This window comes from Mustela erminea, chromosome 7, assembly GCF_009829155.1.
Source record: "Mustela erminea isolate mMusErm1 chromosome 7, mMusErm1.Pri, whole genome shotgun sequence".
NCBI lineage: Eukaryota > Metazoa > Chordata > Mammalia > Carnivora > Mustelidae > Mustela > Mustela erminea.
Window position 1 is genome coordinate 62671077 of NC_045620.1, and position 22554 is coordinate 62693630.

Consider the following 22554-nt stretch of genomic DNA (forward strand, 5'->3'; position numbering starts at 1 on the left):
AAACTCAATAGGCCAGTTGCTGGACGTATTAAGCTTCAGATGTCAAGTATCTGGTCAGGAAAGTGTATGTGGAGGAGCTCTCTGCCTTCTGAGTGTCTAGATGCTTCCTGGTAGCTAAATTAGAAGCATTCCAAATTCGACATTTCCGCATTACAATAATTTCTTCTCTCTCAAACGTGCAACTCCTCCTATGTTCGCCCTCTCAGTGAAAGATACCACCACTCATTCAGGTGTCAGACCCGGAGACATCCCAGATACTTAGCAAGAGAGCCCCTTGCCCAGGCGCCCACTGTCCTTCCCCTCCCAAACCTCTTTACCTGGGTAGTTCCTATTCAGCTTCCAAGCTTTGGTCTAAAAATCTCTGCATCCAACAAACCTTCCCTGAACCCGCAGTTCAGACTAACACCCACTGTTCTGTGCTTCCTTGGCACCCTGGGCCCCTCCCGCCATCTTACATTCTACTAGAACCGGACTGGCTCTCTTCTTGTCTGAATCCTCCACAGACTCCCTGAGGGCAGGGGACAGTTCAAAGCCTGGCTCATAGTAGCGGCTTATCAAATTATTGTTGCATGAATGAGGCTGGTGTGTTCGAAGGTGAAGCCCAAAAGGTTCCCGGCTGCCGGATCGCCGCTGGCTTGCACCAGGCTAGCTACAAAGCTGGAGAAGGTGGAGCAAGTGAATTCTCCAGCAACAGGCTAGTTTCTCCCACTGCTGTCACCGCCTTCAGCCAAGAATCAAACTGCCTCCTGCAATCAAGGCAATTTTCCTGTGATGCACTGAGGGGTCCAACCCTTTGGCCTGAGCGACGGGAGCCCTGAAGTAATGGCGCCTCAGACCGAGATCCTTGCAGCATTTTTAGTTCCTGCTACTGCTCTTCGCCGCTGCCTTTTCTTCAGTGCCTTGACCTTTACTGTAACTGGGTAAGAGGATATTGTTGACTGTCTACCCAGCACCCTTCTCCTGCTTCCGCCCTTCCAAAACCGATTTAGTTCAGCCCCATCTCTCCTTCACCCCAAGGCATGCCTCCACGGCCTCAGAGTCCAGACTCAGCTAAGGTGATCCCTGGTTAGACTAAGCCGTCTTGGAGTCCCACTGGCTACTGTCAGGTTCCTGAGTGGGTACCTGACTTAGGTTGTCCAATCAGAATGAAGTAGCCCCTGGATTTTTCCACGGGGTTCATTACCGATCCCCAGGGTCATGGTCACTGGTGTTTGGGCGGGTACATGATCTGAGAAGTCCGATCAGAATGAAGTATTCCCTAGACTACCTGAGGTAGCAACCCCCGCCTCCGTCTCCTCCGGCTGCTCCTCTTCGTCGCTTTCCCTCCCCCCATCCACCCCATCAGTATATAAGGATTTGTCCCTCACTGGCCCCATCTCTGCAGCTCATGGAGACTATCTGGGGACTCCTTTCTACATCAGCCAGTGCTCTGGTCCCTGTACCACAGTGGAGCAGGTGCTGCCCCAGGGCTAGCCACACACAGGGAGGCATATGTGAGTCCCAGGACAGACACTCCCAGGGGCCCATCCACATCTGGGTCACAGGTCACCTGGGCCTCCTATAGCGGGGGCTGGGGGTACCACATGGAGCACAGACAGCCAACACAGAACTGGGAGTTAGGGATGAGCCAGATCCAGGAGAAACACCATCTTCCTCAGCTGGGGACTAACACCCACCATTCGTTCTCTGCCTTTGAGGCCAGGGAAGATGCTCTCAAAGCCTGAAGACACCCACTGACATGGATACTTACTCCTGGGCTTTTAATGTACTAGGAAGACAAGCAGCCAAATGGCAAGAAAAGACCCCAGGAACGACACTCCGATTAAGCCTGAAATGCTGGTTTCTCTCCATGCCCAGAATGAGGCAGCCAAACTGCACGGAAGAGCTAAACCATGACTAACAGGCCCATTTGGAATCCGAGTACTTGAACCACACTCCTTGGCCAAACATACAGTGCAACCTGCCATCCGAGACGAGAAGACTTCGGGGCGGGCAGTTAAAATCAGGGCAACCTAATGTAGTTGACAAATACACTTTCACGGAACAGGCCCCTGGAAAAACACACAATTTAGGTTAGGGTGGATGAACACTTTAGCAACTAGATCGAGGTGCTGGGTTTGCGACACTGTGAATGTATTAAGTGCCACTGGATGGCACACTTTAAGATGATTAACTTTATGTTGCATCAATTTCACCTTAATTTCAGAAAAATACACACCGGTCCACAGGTATGCAAAGTGGAGCCCTCGTGCCTACCCGCACACGCACACACATACACACAGACACACAGACACATTCTCACAGAGATCTCTTTGAAATACAGGGCAGAAACACCCAACGCATCAAGTCCTGGGGACCTGAGTTAGATCACCACTACGCTGCTCCCAGTGTTGAGCAAGGCTTACCCCTCTTGGGGAGCGCTCTATATCCCTGACTCTACCTGCCTTGCATCACTTCCTTTATCTGCCCCCCTTCAGCTCTGAACTACAGAAGATTCCCAACAGAGCTCTCCCAGTCTTGTAGCAAGTAACCACACCACCTTACTCCAGCCTTATTTCACTTCCCAGCCCCGGGAAGGGCAGCTTGCTCCCGCGTTCATGCCAGCTCCAGCTTTCCCACTCATCCTGCACCATTAGCCTATGATGTAGGGCAGCTCCCACTTCCCAGAGGAAGAAGCCAAGGCTTGGAGAAGCTCCTCCCGCATCCAGAGGCGCAGGAGAGTGGGGCAGAAGTGAGGCAGGAACGCCGTCCTAACAACTACTTTAGGGCTCTCCTGGCCCCTTTGTTTTGACCAGGCTGTACATCATAGGCTCTGGACACAGACTTTTTAAAACTCTGAATCACAGGCTTACTAGCTGTGTGGCCTTGGGCAAGTTACTTCCCACTTCTTTCCTGTATCTAGAAAAAGGAGTAAGTGTTGGGAAGACTGAATGAGAAGGAGCTCTATACAGTAGGAAAGGCTCTCCCGCGGATGTGGTGGCTGCTGGCTTATGACCGTGCGCGGGGTGGTTCCTTGTCCACTCGGTTTCAGCCGCTTTGGGGCAGAGGAATAAGCAGGTGGCAAAGGAGGGCTAACAGTGAATCAACTTTGTGGGAAGCACACTGAGAAGTGTTGCTGGTTTCCTAAGTGCATAGCTGGTGGCAGTCCAGGCCAGAAGGCAGCATTTTATTAAAACTGTACTGCACTTGGACCATGGCACGGCTGCCGTGGCCTCGCAGGCTCATGCTGCTCACAGCTGCAGGCAGTTTTCAGTGGCTATGTAATGGTAACCGGACGCACGTTTGCACCGGCAATCCCGTGTGTTCCAAGAGGCTCCGCCAATCCACACGCCTGCGCTCCCACTGTAGAGAACCTGGCCGGGGAGCTGGGGCATGTGTAGAAGCAAACCAAGAGCTGGGGAACCGAAATCAGAGAGACAGAGCGCTCCAGGCCGATCAGGAAGCCGGCGACAATGAAACCTGGTGAGTAAAGCACCAGATACGTGGTCATTCCCGTGGTTTCAGGTATCCATTCTCTTTCGTGTGTCCTCATGGAACCCTGGAGGCAGCAAGGGGACAGGTGTTCTGCCCCTGCCCTCCTGGGCACCGAGGCCAGCAGCTGTGCCCAGGGTACCAGGTGAAGAGGTGGGGAGACTCACTCAAGCAGCCGGGCGGGGCAGGGGGGGAGCGTGGTTTTCGGTCTTAGAGGTGTGGGCCATACGGTGTGGCCAGATTGCATGGGGACCTGCGCAGTGCCTGCTCCGGACCCACCAGCTGCTCCCCACTAAGGTGAGTCCCGTTGAGCCCGCCATCCAGCACGTCGGCTCCCTCAGTGCTTGTGTCATGTGCTGCCTGAAGTCAGACAGAACACCTGTCCCTTCAGGGAGGCATGACCTGACTTAGGTGATCTAGTAAGACACTGGCAGTGGGGGGCAGGGGGCACTGAATTATAGACAGGGAGCCAGAGGGCTTGGTCTGAGGTCTGGCGCTCCCACTCATGGGCCATGAGGGTAACCTGCACAAGTTATTTCAGTGTCTCTAGGTCTGTTTTCTTATCCATTAAAAAAAAAAGGAGGCAGGACAGGAAGGTAATATCACCTGCCTCTAAAGGTCGTTGTTATGGCTAAATGAAATCAACACATCCAAAGGAGTCAAATGTAGGCACAAAATTAATGACAGGGGACACATGTGCTAAGTGGCACAGGAGTTCAGAGGGGAGAAGGTTTGTCCATCCTTGAGGATTAGAAAAGGCTGTGTGGAAAAATCCGCATGATCTAATGTTTCTGTATTAGTCTCCCACCGTGGCACAGACCTTCAGAAGACTTCCCTGGCACCCCCAACGGGACCCCTTAGAAAGTCCAAGCCCTTTAGCCTGGTGGTGGAGGCTAGCCACCACTGACATCCAATCTCCTCCCTAACTTATGACTACCAGCTTCCCTGATGACCACCCAATGGAGGCGCTCTGCTTCTCTCCTATGCGTCTCCCTCTGTGTTTTCTCTTGGCCTGTGATGCCTTGTCCTGCCTGTGTCCCCTCCTCATCCCAAACCCATACACAGGGGCCATCTTCTCACCTAAGAAAACTGCCCGTCCCCAGAGCTGGAAGTGCTCCGGCCCGCCTCCCGCTGTCATTAATACCTGTAGGTACCGTGACTAAGTCAAGGGAACTAGACACCCAAGGACACCCTAATTCTCAGACACTAGGCTACATTTTGCAAATTAGATTAATGAGAATCAAACTGCAGCTGTTATTAGTCATCTGCAATGTGGGTCACACTGGAGAACACCCAAATCTAATCAAGGGGACTGAAATGTATCTAAGCAAATCTATAACCTAATACAGCATGTTTTGGCCTGGCTGAAAAATAGGTTAACTGAAAAGTCGTGGTCTATACAGACTCTGCACAGTCTAGTAAAGAAGAAATTGCATAATTAGAATATCAGTATCCACCTAGCTCTGCCGACAGTTAAGACACTGGCTGTTGTGGACACACAGATCATAGTCACTAGAGAGCCACACTCTCCTGTGGAAGGAAAAGCTCATCAGAGGGTTCCAGGACCTAGAGAAAATATACATTTCCTCTAAGATTTCTAATTCTGTGTGTTGCAAAGCCTCCATCCCAAGCAAGCCAAAATTCATTTCCCCAAGTCCCCTGATGCTAAGGAAAGCTGCACTGGATAGCAGGCACCGGAAAGCATATCCATCACTCTAACTTTGTTCTTCATATTTATGTTTCTAACTAAGAAAAAAAAAAAAATGGGATCACTTTAGTTAAATCCCAGCCAACTGAACACATGCGTTTATCTCTGAGTGCTCCAAAATCCTCTAACATTATGGTAATTAAAAAAAAAAAAGGCATAAAGCCACAGGGACAAAGCAAATAGGAAAGGAGACAAGAGCAAAACAATTCTAGAAGCTGGGAGGAGGAAGAATGAGTGGGACTTGACTTAGCAGACTCAGGAGGACAGCAATGAGAGGAAGGTAGGAGGCACCTAAAGACAGAGCCCCCTGAAGGTGTAGGAAGGGCAGCTGCCTGTTCTTCTGCAGGTGGACTGCAGCTGGAGCCATGGACAAGGGGATGACGTGTGTCTGCTTACACAGCATTTAAATTCCAGATGCGGTTCTCTATCATGGTGAGTGCTTTCCCCAACCCTGACAACAGGTGGGGGTAGGTAGTATCCGCAGAGGGTAGAACAGAGGGTCCCCTGGTTGGGAGGATGCAAGATCCAGTTGAACGTCCTGAACACAAGGTCAGGACACATGCTAAAAATTAAGACCACTACTCTGCTTCCACCACTCGCTTCCCAGAATGGTGGCAGCCATGCCTGAACCCCTCAGACAGGAGAGTGGAAGATTCTTTTCTAAGGAATATGAGTAGCCCAAGGGCAGGACCAAAATCTGATGTTGAAGAGTCCCCAGTGAAAAGGCCCCAACAGATCACCTCTAGCAATGGTTCTCAACTGGGGGTGCCAGAGGTAATGAAGGGTCATGTTGCCTCAAGGGAACATTTGGGAGACATTTTTGCTTGTCATGACTGGGACGAGATGCTACAGGCACCTACCTAGTGGGAAGAGGCCAGGGATGCTGCTAAATGTCCTGCAATACACAGGACGGCCACCAAAACCAAGAATTTTCTGGCCCAAAATAAAATCGAGAGTGCTGAGGTACGGAAATCCTGACCTTCAGTAAGGACGAGAGTCAGCCAACTTCACTCATACGCACAGAGCTTCCCACATGCCCCAGTGCCACTCTCATAAAAGTCCTCTGAGGAACGACCATTAAAGACAGATCCAAATGTGATACTATGCAAAGAGACATAAAGCTTCAAATAACTATCATTAACATCCTTAGAGAAATTAGAAAAGACACTCAATCAAAAAAGCAAAACAAACTAGACTTAGAAGATGCCAAAGGAAAAGAAAAAGGAGCATCTAAAGAACAGGAAAAGGTTCTTAAAAATTAAAAATAGAACCACAATGGGACACCTGGGTGGCTCAGTAGGTTAAGCCTCTGCCTTCGGCTCAGGTCATGGTCTCAGGGTCCTGGGATCGAGCCCCACATAAGGCTCTTTGCTCAGAGGGAATCCTGCTTTCCCCTCTCTCTCTCTGCCTGCCTCTCTGCCTACCTGTGATCTCTCTGTCAAATAAATAAAATTAAGAAAAAAAAATAGAACCACATTTAAAGAAACAAGAGGATGGACGGTAAAATTGAGGAACGCTCCCTAAAACAAAGCAAAAACACAGAGGGAACAAATATTTAAAAAATTAGAGGACCAGTCCAAGAACTCCAACATTTAAATCCTGGGAGTTGTAGTGTAACAGAAAAGATCAACTGGAAATGAAGAGATCAAAGAAACAAACCAAGAAAATTTCTCAAAACTGAAGGACATGGGTTTCCAGATTGGAAGGGCCCATGATAGCTAGCTAGACCTTACCCCAATATCATGATTGTGAAATTTCAGGAGGGTAAAATGTGGAAGAAATTCTTGATAGCACATCAAGGATCAGATTGGCATCAGACTTTTTAACAGCATGTATCAAAGCAAGACGACAATGGAACCATGCCTTCAAAATGCTGAGAAGGAAGAGACAGGTTTCCAATCAATTTTCAAAGTGTCCATCAGATCTGCAGGACATAAAAACATTTTCAGAAATACCAGGTGTCCAAAGTTTTGCCTACAATGCACCTTTTCTCAGGAAACTAATAAAAATATGCCCTCGCAGAATGAAGGAATAAGCCAAGACATGAAAAAGAGAAAAAGGGATCTAATCCAAGAGACAAAGCCCAAGGCCATCCCATAATGGGTAGGGGAAATCCCAAGCTGTGTAGGAGGCTGGAGGCAACCAGCCCAGACTGGGGCACATCAGAGGACTGGTGAGGGATGCCTTCAAGAAGAAACTGGTAGAATATGTAACATGTCCAAATGCATGGAATTGCAAGATTGGGGCAAAACTGAAACATGCAGTGAAAAAAGCAAGGGAAGAGGCAATAAAATTACTCATTCCAGGGAACAAAATCTGGTACAAAAGGGAAGCGTAATTATAGCACACTGCAAGGCTCGACTGTGATGACACAGTGACAAGAATGTAAACATCAATCAGTGATCGAACAGAAATCACCATCTCGCTACTGCGCAAGGGGAATGGGAAGTGGAAGGCATATACACAAGCACTAAGGTCCTCATTCTTGGTGTGAAGTCTCTGCCTCTGCCTGCCACTCTGTCTGCCTGTGCTTGCTCTCACTTCTCTCTCTATGACAAATAAGTAAATAAAAAAATCTTTAAAAAAAAAAAAAAGAGGGTAGTTTTTACCAAATTCAACAGCTACAAGTTTAATTTGGGAGTAGGAAATGACTTTTCTGTAGGGGAAGTGGAGAGGGATCTATTGTTTTTGGAAAAGGTTCTCATAGAACTGCTGACCCTTTAAACTATGTGCATATACAACTTCAATAAAAATGAAATGACTTTGGGGTGCCTGGGTGGCTCAGTGGGTTAAGCCTCTGCCTTTGGCTCAGGTCATAACCTCAGGGTCCTGGGATGGAGCCCTGCGTTGGGCTCTCTGCTCAGCGAGGAGCCTGCTTCCTCCTCTCTCTCTGCCTGCTCTCTGCCTGCTTATGATCTGTCTGTCAAATAAATAAATCTTTTAAAAAAATGAAATGACTTCTTAAAAATTAGAGGAAAATAGAATAAAGAAGTAAATTTCTACATATATTCAGTATCACCACCTAGAGTCAAACACTAACATTTTGACAGTTTTGTTCCAATTTTTTTTCTTCATATATGACATATATGGGTATTTTTCAAAGTTGTTATCATGAGATGTGTGTGTGTGTATATATATATATATATATATACACACAGTTTTGATCCCTGCTCTTTTACACATAACACATCATTAGCCTTTTTACTATCTTTAAATATTTGTTGAAAGCAGGTATTTTGGAAAAGATTTTATTTATTTGAGAGAGAAAGAGAAAGTAAGGAGGGAGAGGGAGAGAGAGAATCTGAAGCAGATCCCCCCTCCCTGACTCCTCAGTCGGAGACTGATGCGGGGCTTGATCCCGCGATCGCAAGATCATGACCTGAACAGAAACCAAGAGTCAAATGCTTAACCGACTGAGCCACCCAGGCATCCCTTGAAAGCAGATTTTAATGGCTGCGATTATCCTAATACACATCATGCTATCATTTAACAAATTGCTTTTTAATATGCATTGATGTGTTCACAATTTATCACTATTTTAAAAATCATGAAAAAAAACCAGTTCTTTGCAAATCTGTGTACTCTGAATGCTTCCTTGGTGTAAATTTGTAGAAATGGATCCCTGAAGTGATCTTTGCCAAATTAACCCTCAACAGTTTGGGTCCGCTTTTACTCCCAACAGTGGTGCACAGAGCATCAGCTTCCTTAACTCCTGGGTATCAATTTTTCCCTTCTTGCCCAACTTGATAGGTAAAATGAAAAGTTTTTATTTGCATTATCTCTGCATATTGTAAGTTCACTGGCTAGAATAGTCCCTATTTATCCACAGGGATACATTTCAAGATCCTCAGTGAATGCCTGATAAGAAAATAAAACAATATACTATAAAGTTATGTGAAGTGGTCTCTCTCCCTCTCTCAAAATATCTTACTGTAGATATGGACTTGCCCTCCCTGTGATGCTGTGAGATGCTAAAATGCCCACGTGATTAGATGCAGCCAGGTGATGCCGTAAGTCAGCACTATGACGTAGCGCTAGGTAGGACACTCCTGCCCTTCCGATGGCATGTCAGAAGGAGGACACTTCCGGACTGCAGCTGACCACGGGTAACTGAAGCTTCAAGAAGCAAAACCCCGGGTGGTGTGGGGGATTACTGTATGCTTTTCCTCTTTTGGGAGCTTTTGGTTTATGTCTTGTGTCTATTTTCCCACCAAGACCACATGGTAAATTACTCCTTTGGCAACCTCATTTATATCTGGATCTCTTATGAGTTAACACAAATCAGACCCATGGACCCAATGATCCGTGAGTGCCTGGGTTGTGTTTCTGAATCTCAATGGCCTCACTATCTGTGAGGCTCTGGGCAAGTGGCCAGGCAGTGCAATGCCTTTGTGTTACCCCTCACGTTCTACCATTTCCACCTTCTCACGGCACATCACATTGTTTTCTTTCTCTCTTTCTCTCTCTCTCTCTCCCTCTCTCTCCCTCCCTGCACATCACATTTCTACTTGCATTTTGATCATCTGTATACATCTTCTCTTCCTACTGGACTCTAAATTCCTACTGATGGGTCTTTATTCCTCACCTCACCTGTGTTTTTAACAGATACTCTTAGATCTGCTGAATAAAGATATAAAGGTGTTGGTGGGGGTTGGGAGACTATGAACAGAGGTACAGATTGAACCAGACCCTGGAAGGGGAAATGGGAGACCAGCTCCATCCCCGCTCAGGAAGGGGTGAAGAGAGCGTGAGGGTATGCGGAACAGAGCTCTACTATCTGCCTCAGCACCCAAAAACGGGTTCCTAGGACCTGGGGCAGAGTGTCCATGTAATAATGGCTGATAAAAAGGAATAAAAAGGAAAGACATGGATTATTCAGCCATAAAAAGGAAATGAATTACTGAACATCCTATATTATATATTTTATATATATATATATATATATATATACACACACACACATGTGCGTGTGTGTGTGTGTGTGTATATATATATATATATAAATTCTATGAATTTTGAAAACATTACACCAAGTGAAGAAGCCTGACAGAAAAGGCTTACATGATTCCACTTCTATGAAACTTCTGAAATAAGCAAGTCCATAGAGATAGAAAGTAGTTCAGTGGTTGCCAGGGGCTGGGGGACAGGAAAATGGATAGTGACTGCTAATGGGTAGAGGGTTTCTTTGGGGGATGATGAGAATGTTCTGGAATTAAATAGTGGCAATGATTGCACAACTTTGTCCATATATAAAATCCACTGAATGTGAATTATATCTCAATTTTATGAGAGGGAAAGAAGTAAAACTCACACACCCAGTGGTTTGGTCCATGAGGAATTTCAGAGGAATCAGCTTGCCTGGACAGTGATGCTTCCATGCCGCTCTGTGAGGTGGGACAGCAGGGTGTCCCAGCTCCCTGCAGGGAGCACTGGTGTCTCCCCTCCTTCCAGGCCAAGCTGAACAGGTCAGCCCACGGGCTCTCCCCTCCTCTTGCTGTTAGCAGAGTGCCACAGGACAGGGCGACACACTGCAGGGCTCCTGTAGAGCCAGACTTGCTGGAGAACAGTTCACACCCTGGTCCGTATTTTATCCAAGCAGACCTGGCAGCCTTTCTGCTAACGGGTTCCATGAGTTAAGAAATGAATTCTGTTACACTTAAATGGGCGATGCTTCCGTAATGTCCTTCCGTAATGTCCAGACAGATCAGAATCCCCTTTAAAATGAGCTGTTCTCATCAGAGAGGTTCTTTCCATAATAATCTTTCCGACAGATGCCCCTAAACCCCACACTCACCTACCTCCTGCTGGGATCCCCCAACTTTTTGCCAAGTGCTGGGCACCACGGGCAGTCCCCCTCTGAGGGCTTATAATCTGGGTGCCGAGGAAAGAGTTCTATATGAATGAGACCAGAGGCTAGGCTATGGCCTATAGACAATTTCTCCGTTGAAATTCAAAGAAGGGGTTCAACTGCAAGATGGCCAGAGTCACAGAGGAGGGAGGAGGTCACAGGGCACCTCAGCCTCAGGAGGGCCTTCTCACTTCCCACAGATCTGGACAAAGACCTGGACGAAGGCTTCAGCCTTTACACACACCCCCAGAAGGAAGCAGGGAACCTGCCACCTCTCTCCTCTTGCCGCTCATATCCAGCCCCTTCCCCATCCCTCCAGGGCCAGAGGCCACTAGAAACAGCCCAAGGTAATAAATGTGAGCCCTGAGCCAGCTCACTGGGGAGGACAGCCCTTTGAAAAGTAAGCTGGGGAAAATGGAATTTTAATTGAACTGGACATTCAGGAGTAAATGTTCTCTCTCCCTGGCAGCTCTTAGAGGGGGCGTACTTTGAGCCAACACATTCATAATCCCAACCATTATGCCATGTGAAAGAGGATGGTTTTTCTATACTGAAACAAGCTGGGGAAAAAAAGAAGGGGGGGGCAGAGACAGAGAGAGAGGGAGGGAGGGAGAGAGAGGGGGAGGAAGGAAGGAAGGAAGGTAGGTAGGTCGGTCGGTCGGTCGGTCAGCCAGCCAGGAGAATGGAAGAGGACACTTAAACAGAAAGCTTTGGTCAGCCAGAGTAATACTACCGAGATGCATGTCTGAGTAACAGCCCTTCCTCCAACTGCTCCTGGTGACCTGCCTGGGGACTTTTAATACAAAAGGACGTCATAGCCCATCTGTTGCTTTGGAACTAATTTAGCACAAACCAAACTGGCAGAGTCCGCAGGGGCAGGTCTGTCAGCACCTGGAGTGCTAACCTCAGCTACAGTGAACAGAGCAGGGCCCAGGCCCCAATCTGTCTAGCTACTTAAGGCACAGGAGAAAAATGCCTTGGCACTTAGACCTCATTAAGGAATACCAGTGGAGCCTACTATGTGCCCTGGGCCAGACAGCACATCAATGGAGCCAAGGGCAGCTTAGGAAGTTCTGTTTCAAGTTCCTTCTGATAGTGCCCTTGGCCACATCTGTACCAAACCAGCTAAGTAGGGAGCTTCGATTCATTCCAGTAAGTATCAAGAGTCCCAGCCATGTGTACAGAACTAGAAATAGGATGGATGGCACTGCATTTGGTAGCGTAGGGGTTAAAAAGTAAATAAATTATGTTCCCTGCACTCGCCTCCAGGGGGGCGAATGCATGTATGTGATGTCTGTGTGTGATGTGTGTCCAGCATATGAATGTGTGCATGTGTATATGCACAGAGTAGGTGTGTAAATCCATGGGGGATGTGTATAGTGTGTATATGTATGTTGTATATGCAATGTGTGCTGGATGTGTGTGTGTATGGGGTTATGTGTGTATATGGGGGGGGGGGTGTGTGAGGTTTGTCTATGTGCATGGTGTATATGTGTGTCTGTGTGAGGGAGTGTATACGGTGAGGGGTGTGTATGTGGTGTGCATGTGTGTGGTGTATATGTGGTGTGTGGGTGTGTGTGTGTAAGGGGGTATGTGTCTACGTGTATAGTGTGTGAGGCATGTGTGTTGTGTGTGTGGTGTGGTGCGTATATGATATGTGTGTGTGTGTGTATGTGTATGATGCATATGTGATGTGTGGTATGTGTGGCGGTATGTCTCTGTGTGATGTACATGATATGCGGTATGTGTGGTGTGTGTATGTGAATGATGTATATGTGTGTGTGGAGGGGGTGTATGTGGTGTGAGGGGTGTGTGTGTGGTATATATGTGATACGGTGTGTATGTATATGAGGGGGTAGTGTCTACACGTGTAGTGTGTGAGGCATGTGTGTAGTGTATATGTGTGTATGTGTGTGGTGTGTATGTGTATGATGTATATGTGGTGTGGGGGGTATGTCTCTGATGTATATATATGATATGCAGTGTGTGTGGTGTGCACGTGTGTGGTTAGTGTGTGAGGTGTGTGTATGTGCATGGTGTATATGTGTGTGTGTGGAGGGGATGTATGCAGTGTAAGGGGTGTGTGTGTAGTGTGCATGTGTGTGGCGTGTATGCATGTCTATGTGTGTGAGGGGGGTATGTGTCTATGTGTATTGTGTGTGGTGTGTATGTATATAGGTGGTGTGGGAGGAGTGGGGAAAATATGGGGGGGGCAGGGAAGGGGCTGAGGGGAGGCGGCTTGCTATGAGGAGATAGTGAGTACACAATATTTAGTAACACAGACTTTTCAGCCCGCATCAGCATCCCCCGGAGGGTCTATAGGAACAGAGCTGTTGGGGAGTTTCTGATTCAGTAGGTCTGGGGTGGCCTCTAAGAAAGTGGATTTCTAACAAGTTGTCAGGAGATGGTCTCGGTTCGAGGAGCACATCTGAGAAGGAGGGCGGTAACTCAAACTTTGCTGAGCATCTAGGACAGGGCAGAATCCGAGCTGCGCACTTCCTGCGCCTACAAATCAACCTGGCAAACCCCTACGGAGCTGAGCTCTCATGCGCAGCCCGTCTCCTACCAGAGCGGGCCCCTCTGCCCTCCCACCCCGTAAACAGGGTGAGGACCCTACCCTTTCGCTGAACTGGGAGCTCGGACCCAGATGCGGTCCTCCCCAATGGTTTGCTGACAGACTGCATGAAGGTTTTCATTTCGTCCTGAAAACCACGGGGGCTACCGCATGGGGCCGGAAGAAAGGGGTCCCTGCAGAGCTCATGTCCATGCGGACAGCTCAGGAAGGCAAACAAAATGAGCAGGGGTGGGAGAGGCAGTCTCTGGTTGTAAACAGGGAATACTCAGTTGTAAGTGGGACAGACTGGAAATGTTTCATTTGGAAACAGTTTTCCCCTAAAAAGGAGCTCTTAGGGGGAGGAAGGCCTAGAGCAGCGCTATGGGGACAGAAAAGGCACTGTGGCAGGCCAAAGCTGGCCAGCCTGGCGGTCCCCAGTGACCAAGCTCATGTCAGGTCCAGGCTAGGAGGCCACAAACAAGGGGCAAACAAGGGCAAAGATGCAAAGGGCTGGGGAGGGGGCTCCTGGGCTGGAGGAGAGCCAGCTGAAGTTAACACAGAACTTTCCCGGTCCCCCCTTCCCTGCACCCAAAGGGCACTGAGCGGCTTCCGCATCCTCACCCACAGCTCAGCCGCCTGCACCACCAGGGGAGGCCTCTTTTCAAGCAGGAGTGTGGGTTAATGAACACACTGACCAAACACCCTTCACTTCTGGGGGCCAGCGTTTGGGGGGCCATGTGAGCAGCAGCCCCGACCCCTCCACCACCAGGCACCATTCCACCAGCTCTTCCATCTGGAAAAGCGATGCTCTCCCAGCGTACTTGTTGCATGAAAAATTCAACGACGGAATACGGGCGATGTAAAAGAGACATCTAACACCATGGAGCTGATTAGCATGAGGAATTTAACATAAAGAACCCAGGGCTTGGAGAAGGACAGCTTGCTTGCTGTTTGTTGCCTTTCACCAGCTTCATGGCCTGGAAGGCGTCCTTAACCTCCCCGACCCGCAAACGGAGGCAAACACCACTTGCTTCCTGTCCTCACAGAGCAGGCGAGAAGCATCTGGGAGGTACCAAATGCAACATGCTTTGCAGTCTATAAAATACCACTCAGTGGGGAGTGTGTCGTTAGTAAAACCCTCAGATTCTACCCTGAGTCTAGGCAGGGCTGGCAAGTCTGGGGAGTGGGAGAGAGGCGGCTGGTTCCCTGCTCCCACCAGCCACTTGAAAAGAAGACAGTAACAAAAAATAAAGTCCCTCCCCTCCCCTTTCTGTTCTTTCTATTAAAATCAACAAGCAACACAGCACCAGATTAATATCCCTCTAATTACTAAGTTGTCAGTTACTGGGTGAAACACTCCCTCATTTAATGATCAGCCCGGCTCCACAAGTCGACACTGATACTAGGGATCTGGGAGCCACATGGACACATTTGGTACATCCCACTGTGCCTGTGCTCCCCATCCTCTTCCTCCCCACCCAGAATACAAGCTCCCGGTGACCTTCTGCCGCGTGACCTCATTCAATCCAATGCTCCCCCTTGTCTTCCTTCACGGGACAGAGACGAGATCATGAGTTCTGTATGTGGTGGCGGGGCGCGGGGGGGGGGGGGCAGCAGTGAAGTTGCTGGGCAGGATGGCTCCCGCTGGAAGGGACCACCCAAGCCGAGGGTTGCCCGTCCCAGGCCCTACCCCTCGGCCTTGAGCCTGAGAACTGGAAGCTTTGGTTTGATCCAATGACTCTGCGAGGTGGTTCATCTACCATCCCCATTTCACAGCTGAGAAAAAGGAATTTCCAAGCCCTGGCAGTGCAGCGTGGGGGCTCACAGCTGCTACCAGTATCTTCTACTCTCTCCCACCTCTTCCCGCAAGCCCACATCTTCCACAAAGCTCAGCTCTGCCACCTCTTTGGGGGAGGGACCATGCAGCAGTTGGTTTCATAGGATGAGATTTCCCAGCTATGTAGGCCATCTGACCCCTCCTGTCCCCTCCCATGGAACACAGAGCCAATGCTGCATCAACATCACGGGAGCTGAGCTGGTGTGGGCCCCCAGCACCGGCCAGGACCATCACCCTCAGCCACCACGCAGGGTGACCACGGCAACCCTGGGAGGCAGACATCATCGCCCCCGTGCACCAGGGCTGGGGAGCCAGCTGGCCCCCCGGCCTTACAACATCAGAGAAGAGGAGTGGGATTCGGAGCTGGTCTGGAGAATCCAAACCCACACCACCGCGACCTAGATGTGAGAGGCCCTAGGAAAGTTGCAAAGGCCTGAGCCCACGAGAGTTCTAGGGGACGGGCCCACTGGTGACTACTAAACCTCCAGGCTCTCGGTGGGGATGTAATGGCTGCCTGGGCATCCCTCTGAGCCTGGGATTCCTTTGACCCTTGTAGACTGTTTTAAAGCTATTTTCCAAGCAACGGGTTGTGCCTGAAGCTATCACCTAAAGGCTCTCACCTTAGTCTTGGGTTAACCTTTTCACAGAAATGAGCTGATGGCCGAAGAAAAATCAACTCATTCTGAGAAGTATTTGTCGTATGCCTTCCATGTGCTGGGCACCTTAGTAAGGGCTGGAATCGGTGAGGAGAGAAAGACAGTCTTCACAGAGCTCAGAGGGATTGAGGAGCGGCCCCAGAGAGCCCGGCAGGCAGTGGATCTGGGAGAACTCTTCTCCAAGAATCCTGGGAGAGCGCCCATGAACCCACCATGGCCCGGGGCCACCAGCCCGCCCAGCCTCCCCACCAGCCTCCCCGTGCTTCCTCTACCAAGCAGCTGCCTGCCAGAAACTAAAAGAGGAACAGCAAACTGCTGAGGGCAAGGAACTGCTCCTTGATCCAGGCTTGCCAAATTAGGGCAAAACCAAGCCCGCTCAAGGGAAAAGGAAATCCAGCTGAGACTCACCAATTTCAGGTTTTAAAGACCTGTGTGGTCTTGGTTTCTATTTTGTTGTAACTTCTTCTCTTCCCTCCTCCTTGCAGTTTGCTACTCTGTATTGGAGGCCTCTACCCACTGCTGCCAAGCCATGTGTCCTTGCTGGAAACTGACACCTCCATGGAAAGCTGCTTTGTTCTGTCTTGTTCCAATACCATTAGGTCTCATCTCCTGAAACCCCAAATTCCACAACAAAACCGCAAACACCCAGTTCCCCATAAGGCCTCTGACCCACGAGCTGTAAAATAATGCCTCCCATCTTTTTCATCACTGGGCACACATAGAAATGACAACATTTGCCCAGGCTTCTTGAGGCTGCACAAGGCCCCCCACCCCTCCCGGGGTGGACAGGATGTGATCTGAGCACACCTGTAACACCTGCTTCTGATACACCTGCTGGGAAGCACTGGTTCCCAGAGTACAAACGTCCATAAACCTCAAGACCACCACGACCGATGTGGAAGAGGCAGCCTGATGGGTCAGAGGATGGGGACAGGGCCCATGTACACACAAACGGAAACCAGTGAGAGAGGACGCAGACTGCCCCCACCCCGGGGTTCCTGCCTGCACAACCACGGTCTGAGCTGACACATCCCAAACAGCTGAGCAGAGTGACAACAAGGGGAGCGCGGAGCACTGGGTCACTGCAGAGGCGATGGAGCAACAAAGGCCGTCCACCCTCCCAATGCAGGGGAGGAAACCAGCGTTACGTGTGATGTGGTGCAGGCTGGAGATATAAATAGCTTCTAAAAAGGTGAGGGAAAACGCACAGCCGACAAATCTAGTAGGTTACTAAGGGAAACCGGGATGCTTAGTACCCACGGCTCACCTGTTGAAGCTGCGCTGGGGCCCAGGGTCTGCTCTCTGGGCACTTCCAGGACAGAGTGCCGGGCTGCGGGCCCCTGGAGCCCGTGAAGTGCGAGTGTGTGCTTCCCACGCCCTACCGATGCGCCCTGCAAGCCCCTTCCAAAGGAAGGAAAACCTTCTTCCTAAAGGCCTCTCTGTCTAGTTCCCATAAGCCTACTTAACTCTTAATTTCCCCATCTAGCAAAAGTCTACCTCGGCAGGTAACCAGAGGACGCCTGCCTGAAGGCAGGAGAAGCCCAATGAGTGGCAAACTGCGGCCCTCCCCCTGGTCCCTTCCTGTTCTACGAGGCCTTTAGGGGCCTGCCACCCCAGGAAACACAGAAGATGGGGCATTCCAAGGCTGCCTCCCCTGGAGATTCCCTTCTGGAGGGGAAGTACTTCCCTGGTTCCCCAGAGGGCTTGGAGGGCAGCCACAGCTGCTGGGCTCTGTCAAGTAAGAAACAGATCTCACTTGTCACTGAAGAGCCAACCCCAGGGACACCTAAGTTAAAGCTATTTATAGCTCTATGTATGCATCCTTGAACCTGTGTGTGTTTCAGTCAACAGACATAGCAACACCACACCCAAAAGCATACATATGGACTTCCACACACAGAGGCAGCGGATAAATCTGGAACTTTAGGGAACACAAACGCACCCCCAACACACACCCTCTTGTGGGTGGGTATTCTGGGACCTGGGATAAACCGGACGCCAGTCCTTCCCGCTTGAGAGTCTCAAGTTCTGCCTTCCTGCCAAGGATGAAGAGATCAGCCTGGAACCCGCAGCCCAAGAGCAATTTGCCAGGTGGCTCTGCACCCCACAGAGAGCGAGAGCTCTTCCCACTTCCCCTGAGCCCCAAACAGCACCGAGGCAGGAAGGAAAACACTGCCGGCCCCATCCCTCCCTGAATGGACAATGGGTCTGCTGCTACAGGGCCTCCACTGCAGTCCTGAGAGACCGGCAAGAAAGGAGAAGCTCCACAGAGACCCAGGCCGGAAGCCAGACCCCTCCACAGGGCCCTGGCGACGGGGAAGCCACCACTGCCCTCAACTTCCACTCCAAAATGCTGGGCGGTCAAAATGTCAGAGCTGCTCCTGGGCCACCCAGGGGCTTTGCCAAGCAAGAGAGGGTGCTTCCCTTTGGTCAAGGGTGTTGGGGATGTTGAGGGATGTGCCCAGGCAGAGCACATGACGCGGACTAAAGCAGCCCAGCACGCACTCATGTTCATCATTCCCTCTCCCTCCCCCTCCCTCTGCCAACAACCAGAGGCCAAGGGGGAAGCAACCTCCTCTGAAAGGCCAAAGGTCATCCACAACAGTCATCTTCTATGTTCCCTAATGTGAAAATTGGGCTAATGTTACCTACAGCTTTGAACCTGACTGAGGTCAAAGAGACCAAGAGCAAGCACAGACTGGAAGTTCCCACTCAAGGGAGGCACTGATTCTGTTAGTCAAATACAGTGAGTGAACATTCTGAGCCAAGATTATGGAGAGAAAGTGACGTTTTCCAGGGCTGTGGGCTTCCTCCTCAACCCTTCTTATGTCCCCAAGTGGAAGAGACTGAAACCTACAGACCGCACTTGTTTCTCAAAGTGCACACAGAACACCTAGTTTTCCGAAGTCTCTCTCCCGTCACTGGGCACACAGGCTCTGACGGAGAAAGGACACCATCTGATACCACAGGGCTTGTGGAGCAGGGAGCACTGGCCCGCATCCATGGGTCCAGTGGCGGGGACTGTGGGAATCCTGAAGTAGGAGCTGGCTCCATACCTCGGGGTGAGAAGGTTCCAGCATCTGGCATCTAGTGGAATTTCTATCAACTCCAGACATAATACACTATTCTCTTCCCCTGTGACCCCCCTCCCCCAACAAAGCTGCCCAGAGTACAGTACAATAATTTCTTGTAATATTTATACCCATCTACTATGAGTGAAGAACAGTGTCAGCTGCTTTTATATACATGAAACAGTTTAAGCCAGTCTACAACACTGCAGCACAGTTTCGAATTATCCACGTTCTTACTAGATCACAAAGAAGGTTAAGTACAGCCAGAATCACATGACTAGTACAGCAAGGTGGAGATCTGAGCCCAGGCCTCTTTGGTTCCAAAGCCCATGGGCCTTTCTCTGTCGTCTGTGAGGCTTAAAAATGTCTCTCTATATGTACACGTGTGTGTATGCATGTCTATGTGTTTACTGATCATTACTGTTATCGTAAGATTAATCTGATACTGATTCATACAGGCATGAGAACTTAATGACCAAGAACAACACAGGAATCTCTTATTTAACACACATGAACAGATACCGGGTTCAGACACTTCTGTGCTATCATCAGCCATGGCAGACGTCTATCTTAAATTTATTTTTTTGTAATCCCTAAGCGCTTAGCACAGTGCTAGGTATACACTAGGCACTCCTCACTTCATCCTGTTGATGATTACATTGCTAAGATTGCTTATTAGTAATAAACTCTTAAACACTGAAAGATGAATTATCACTAACTTTGATCTAAAAGGAAAAGTTCCAAGCACTCCTGGGTGGCTCAGTTGGTTAAGCATCTGCCTTCGGCTCAGGTCATGATCCCAGGGTCTTGGGATCAAGTCCTCCATCAGGCTCCCCACTGCTTGTGTGTGTGTGTGTGCTCTCTCTCTGACATAATAAATTTTTTAAATCTTTTAAAAGAAAATAAATAAATAAAAGGAAAAGTTCCAGACATTGGGAAAAAAACACTACGGGGCCCTAAAACACATCTTGGCCAACAGAGTAGATGTCCCACCACTGGGTCAAAACAGTAATATCTGAACCTTACTCATAGTTTGATGCCATTTGGTATGTGTCTTACAATCTCCGCTGGACACAGCAATCATGAGGACGTATGGGAAGCCCTGGTTTTGTGAGTGGGCTCAACTTCGGGTGATGATTAGAATCTGGGTTCTCTCCTCTGTAGCAGTAGCGCACGACCCCCACTCAGAGAATGGCTGTCCAGGTTCCAGGTACTGAGTCTACAGACCCACAAGGACTCTAATCATCCCAGGCGGTATCTCAGCCCACCTCAACCGGGGGCAAATTCAGACCCAGGTCATAACCCCAGCAATACCTGTCAGTAGCTGTGTGATCTGAGGTCAGCTACCTAGCTTCTCTGAGCCCCAGTTTCTCCATCTACAGAGAGAGACTATCACTTAGCTCATGGGAAAAAAGAATATTTCACGTGGCTGCCCCACGCCTGATATGCAGAAGAAACTCAGTAAATATTAGTTGGGTTTGAATGTGCACAGAACAGCTCTGACATACACACATCCTTTTGAATAGGGCTCGTGGTCAAATGAATGGTCATGGTGACAAGTTAAAGGAGGAAAGGGAAGAGGTGGTAGTGAGAGAAGTTAAAATTAGAGATGATATTTAAAAACCAGTCTCCTTTTCAACCAACGATTTCAACCTGTTATTTATCAACCCGTCCGGCTCAAAAGTTGGGTTTTACTTAATGGACTGTGTTCTGCCTCTTGCCCTCCATACGTTCTGATAGAGTAACTAACAGCTACAAGGCAGGCACCCAAATGGGGCTCTGGCAAGCTAAGGACTGGTTGTACTGACCTGGGTGGGTTTGGTGAATCAGGACGGCCTCTGGCACCTTGCACTGCCCACAGCTTCTCTATCCTCAGATGCTTTTCTAACTTAACAGCTTAGAAACCAGAAGCCACATCAAGACACCCTCTGCAAGGCATTTTTCGGAATCCAACCTGGTACAACAATTCTGAAAACCAAATCTAGAAAAGCTACAAAGAAAAGATCCCCTTTATTGAGCACCTACCCAAGTGTGCCAACTCAGTGCTGAGCATCTGGCACAGTATAGGAACAGGGTATGTTTTCCATCCTAAGATAAGGAAACTGCACTGACACTTGCCAGAACACTCTCTAAGCCCCTCAGCTGTTCACATGTCCTCAAGGATTCAAGTCTGCACGACACGTGGAAACTTCTGCCCAACCCTGCATGTCTAATAACAGGGCTGGATTCTGCAAAACTTCATTACAGACAATCATCCCACCTCCACAGCAAAAGTGGGTCTAGGAAGAGGGACAGGGACAGAGAGGAGAGCCACCTCTGCTATGTTAATGGTCAGAGGCCGCCAGGAGGACTGTGAATCTTCTTTCTGCACAATAATCTCTCCCAAAGAAAACCCAGACAGAGTCACCTGGCCTTCCTACGGAAGGGAAGGGGGAGGGGAAAAAAAAAAGCTCCTCCTCCAAGATTCATACTGAACTCCTAACCCTTTTTCCTCCTCCCTCCCCCGGGGAGTGGCTGGATGGTGGCTGTTTCTTTTCTTTTTTTTCCCTGTGGTCCTCCGGTAACACCACAAATTACGTTTGCAGGGACTCGAGTCCCAGAGTGCAATGATGTTGTAATAAACAGAACCGGGACCAAATGCCTTCCCATCATATTAGATGATGCCATTTCGCACCAATCAGGCTCCTCCGGCAGGCAGACCACTCACCAATAAGGGACCAGACAGAGGCTGCGAGGGGGAGACCTGGTCATCTGCAACTAAAAATAAGGGCGCTTCTTGATTGGCCGCTGCCACTTTGCAACAGGAGTTGGGACCCACACACCAGGCACCGTACAGAAAGCACACACAGGCAAAAACTTTCATAGCCCAGGGGTTCGCATGGGGTGGGCAGGGATGGGTTTGTTGTTAGGGTGGGGTTTTTTTTTTTGTTTTTGTTTTTGTTTTTTCCTTTTCCTAATTTGCTGACTTAAAAAGAAATAATGTCTTGATCCAGACGGGCCCCTCGAAGACACACCCTCCTTCCTAGACATCTCAGTTTCCAAAGGCCACGTACAGCCACCCTGAATTGAGGAAAGGCAAGGGGGTGTCGGCCAGGGGCCAAGACACTCACCTGTCCGGCCGTGTCATAGAGTCCCAGGAGATACTGCTTGCCCCCTACGGTGACGCTGACTGCAAGGGCAGAAGTGGGGGCGGGGAGAGAAGCTCCATTATCCCGGGTCTGGGGCAATCTCGCTCCCCATCAGGACCTGCTTTGGGCAACCCAGCCGGAGGCATGCGGGCGCTCCCCGGGAGATGTCACCCCTTTTCCCTTGTGCCGGGCTCACTGTTAAGTGGCAGCGAGGACGGGGTGTGATGTGGCCCCACTTGCCCACTCCCTTCTCCCAAGTCCCCTAGCCACGTCTCGACCAG

The 22554-nt window shown here is 49.5% G+C and overlaps 1 protein-coding gene across 1 annotated transcript in view; it reads right to left on the bottom strand.

Moving 5' to 3' along the window:
* Positions 1-22554, bottom strand: part of RHOQ (ras homolog family member Q) — a 36034-nt gene that overhangs the window by 12988 nt on the left and 492 nt on the right. Inside the window, exon 2 of the mRNA XM_032351857.1 lies at positions 22256-22314. Within this exon, the coding sequence (XP_032207748.1) occupies positions 22256-22314 (59 nt within the window). The remainder of the gene's footprint in view (positions 1-22255; positions 22315-22554) is intronic.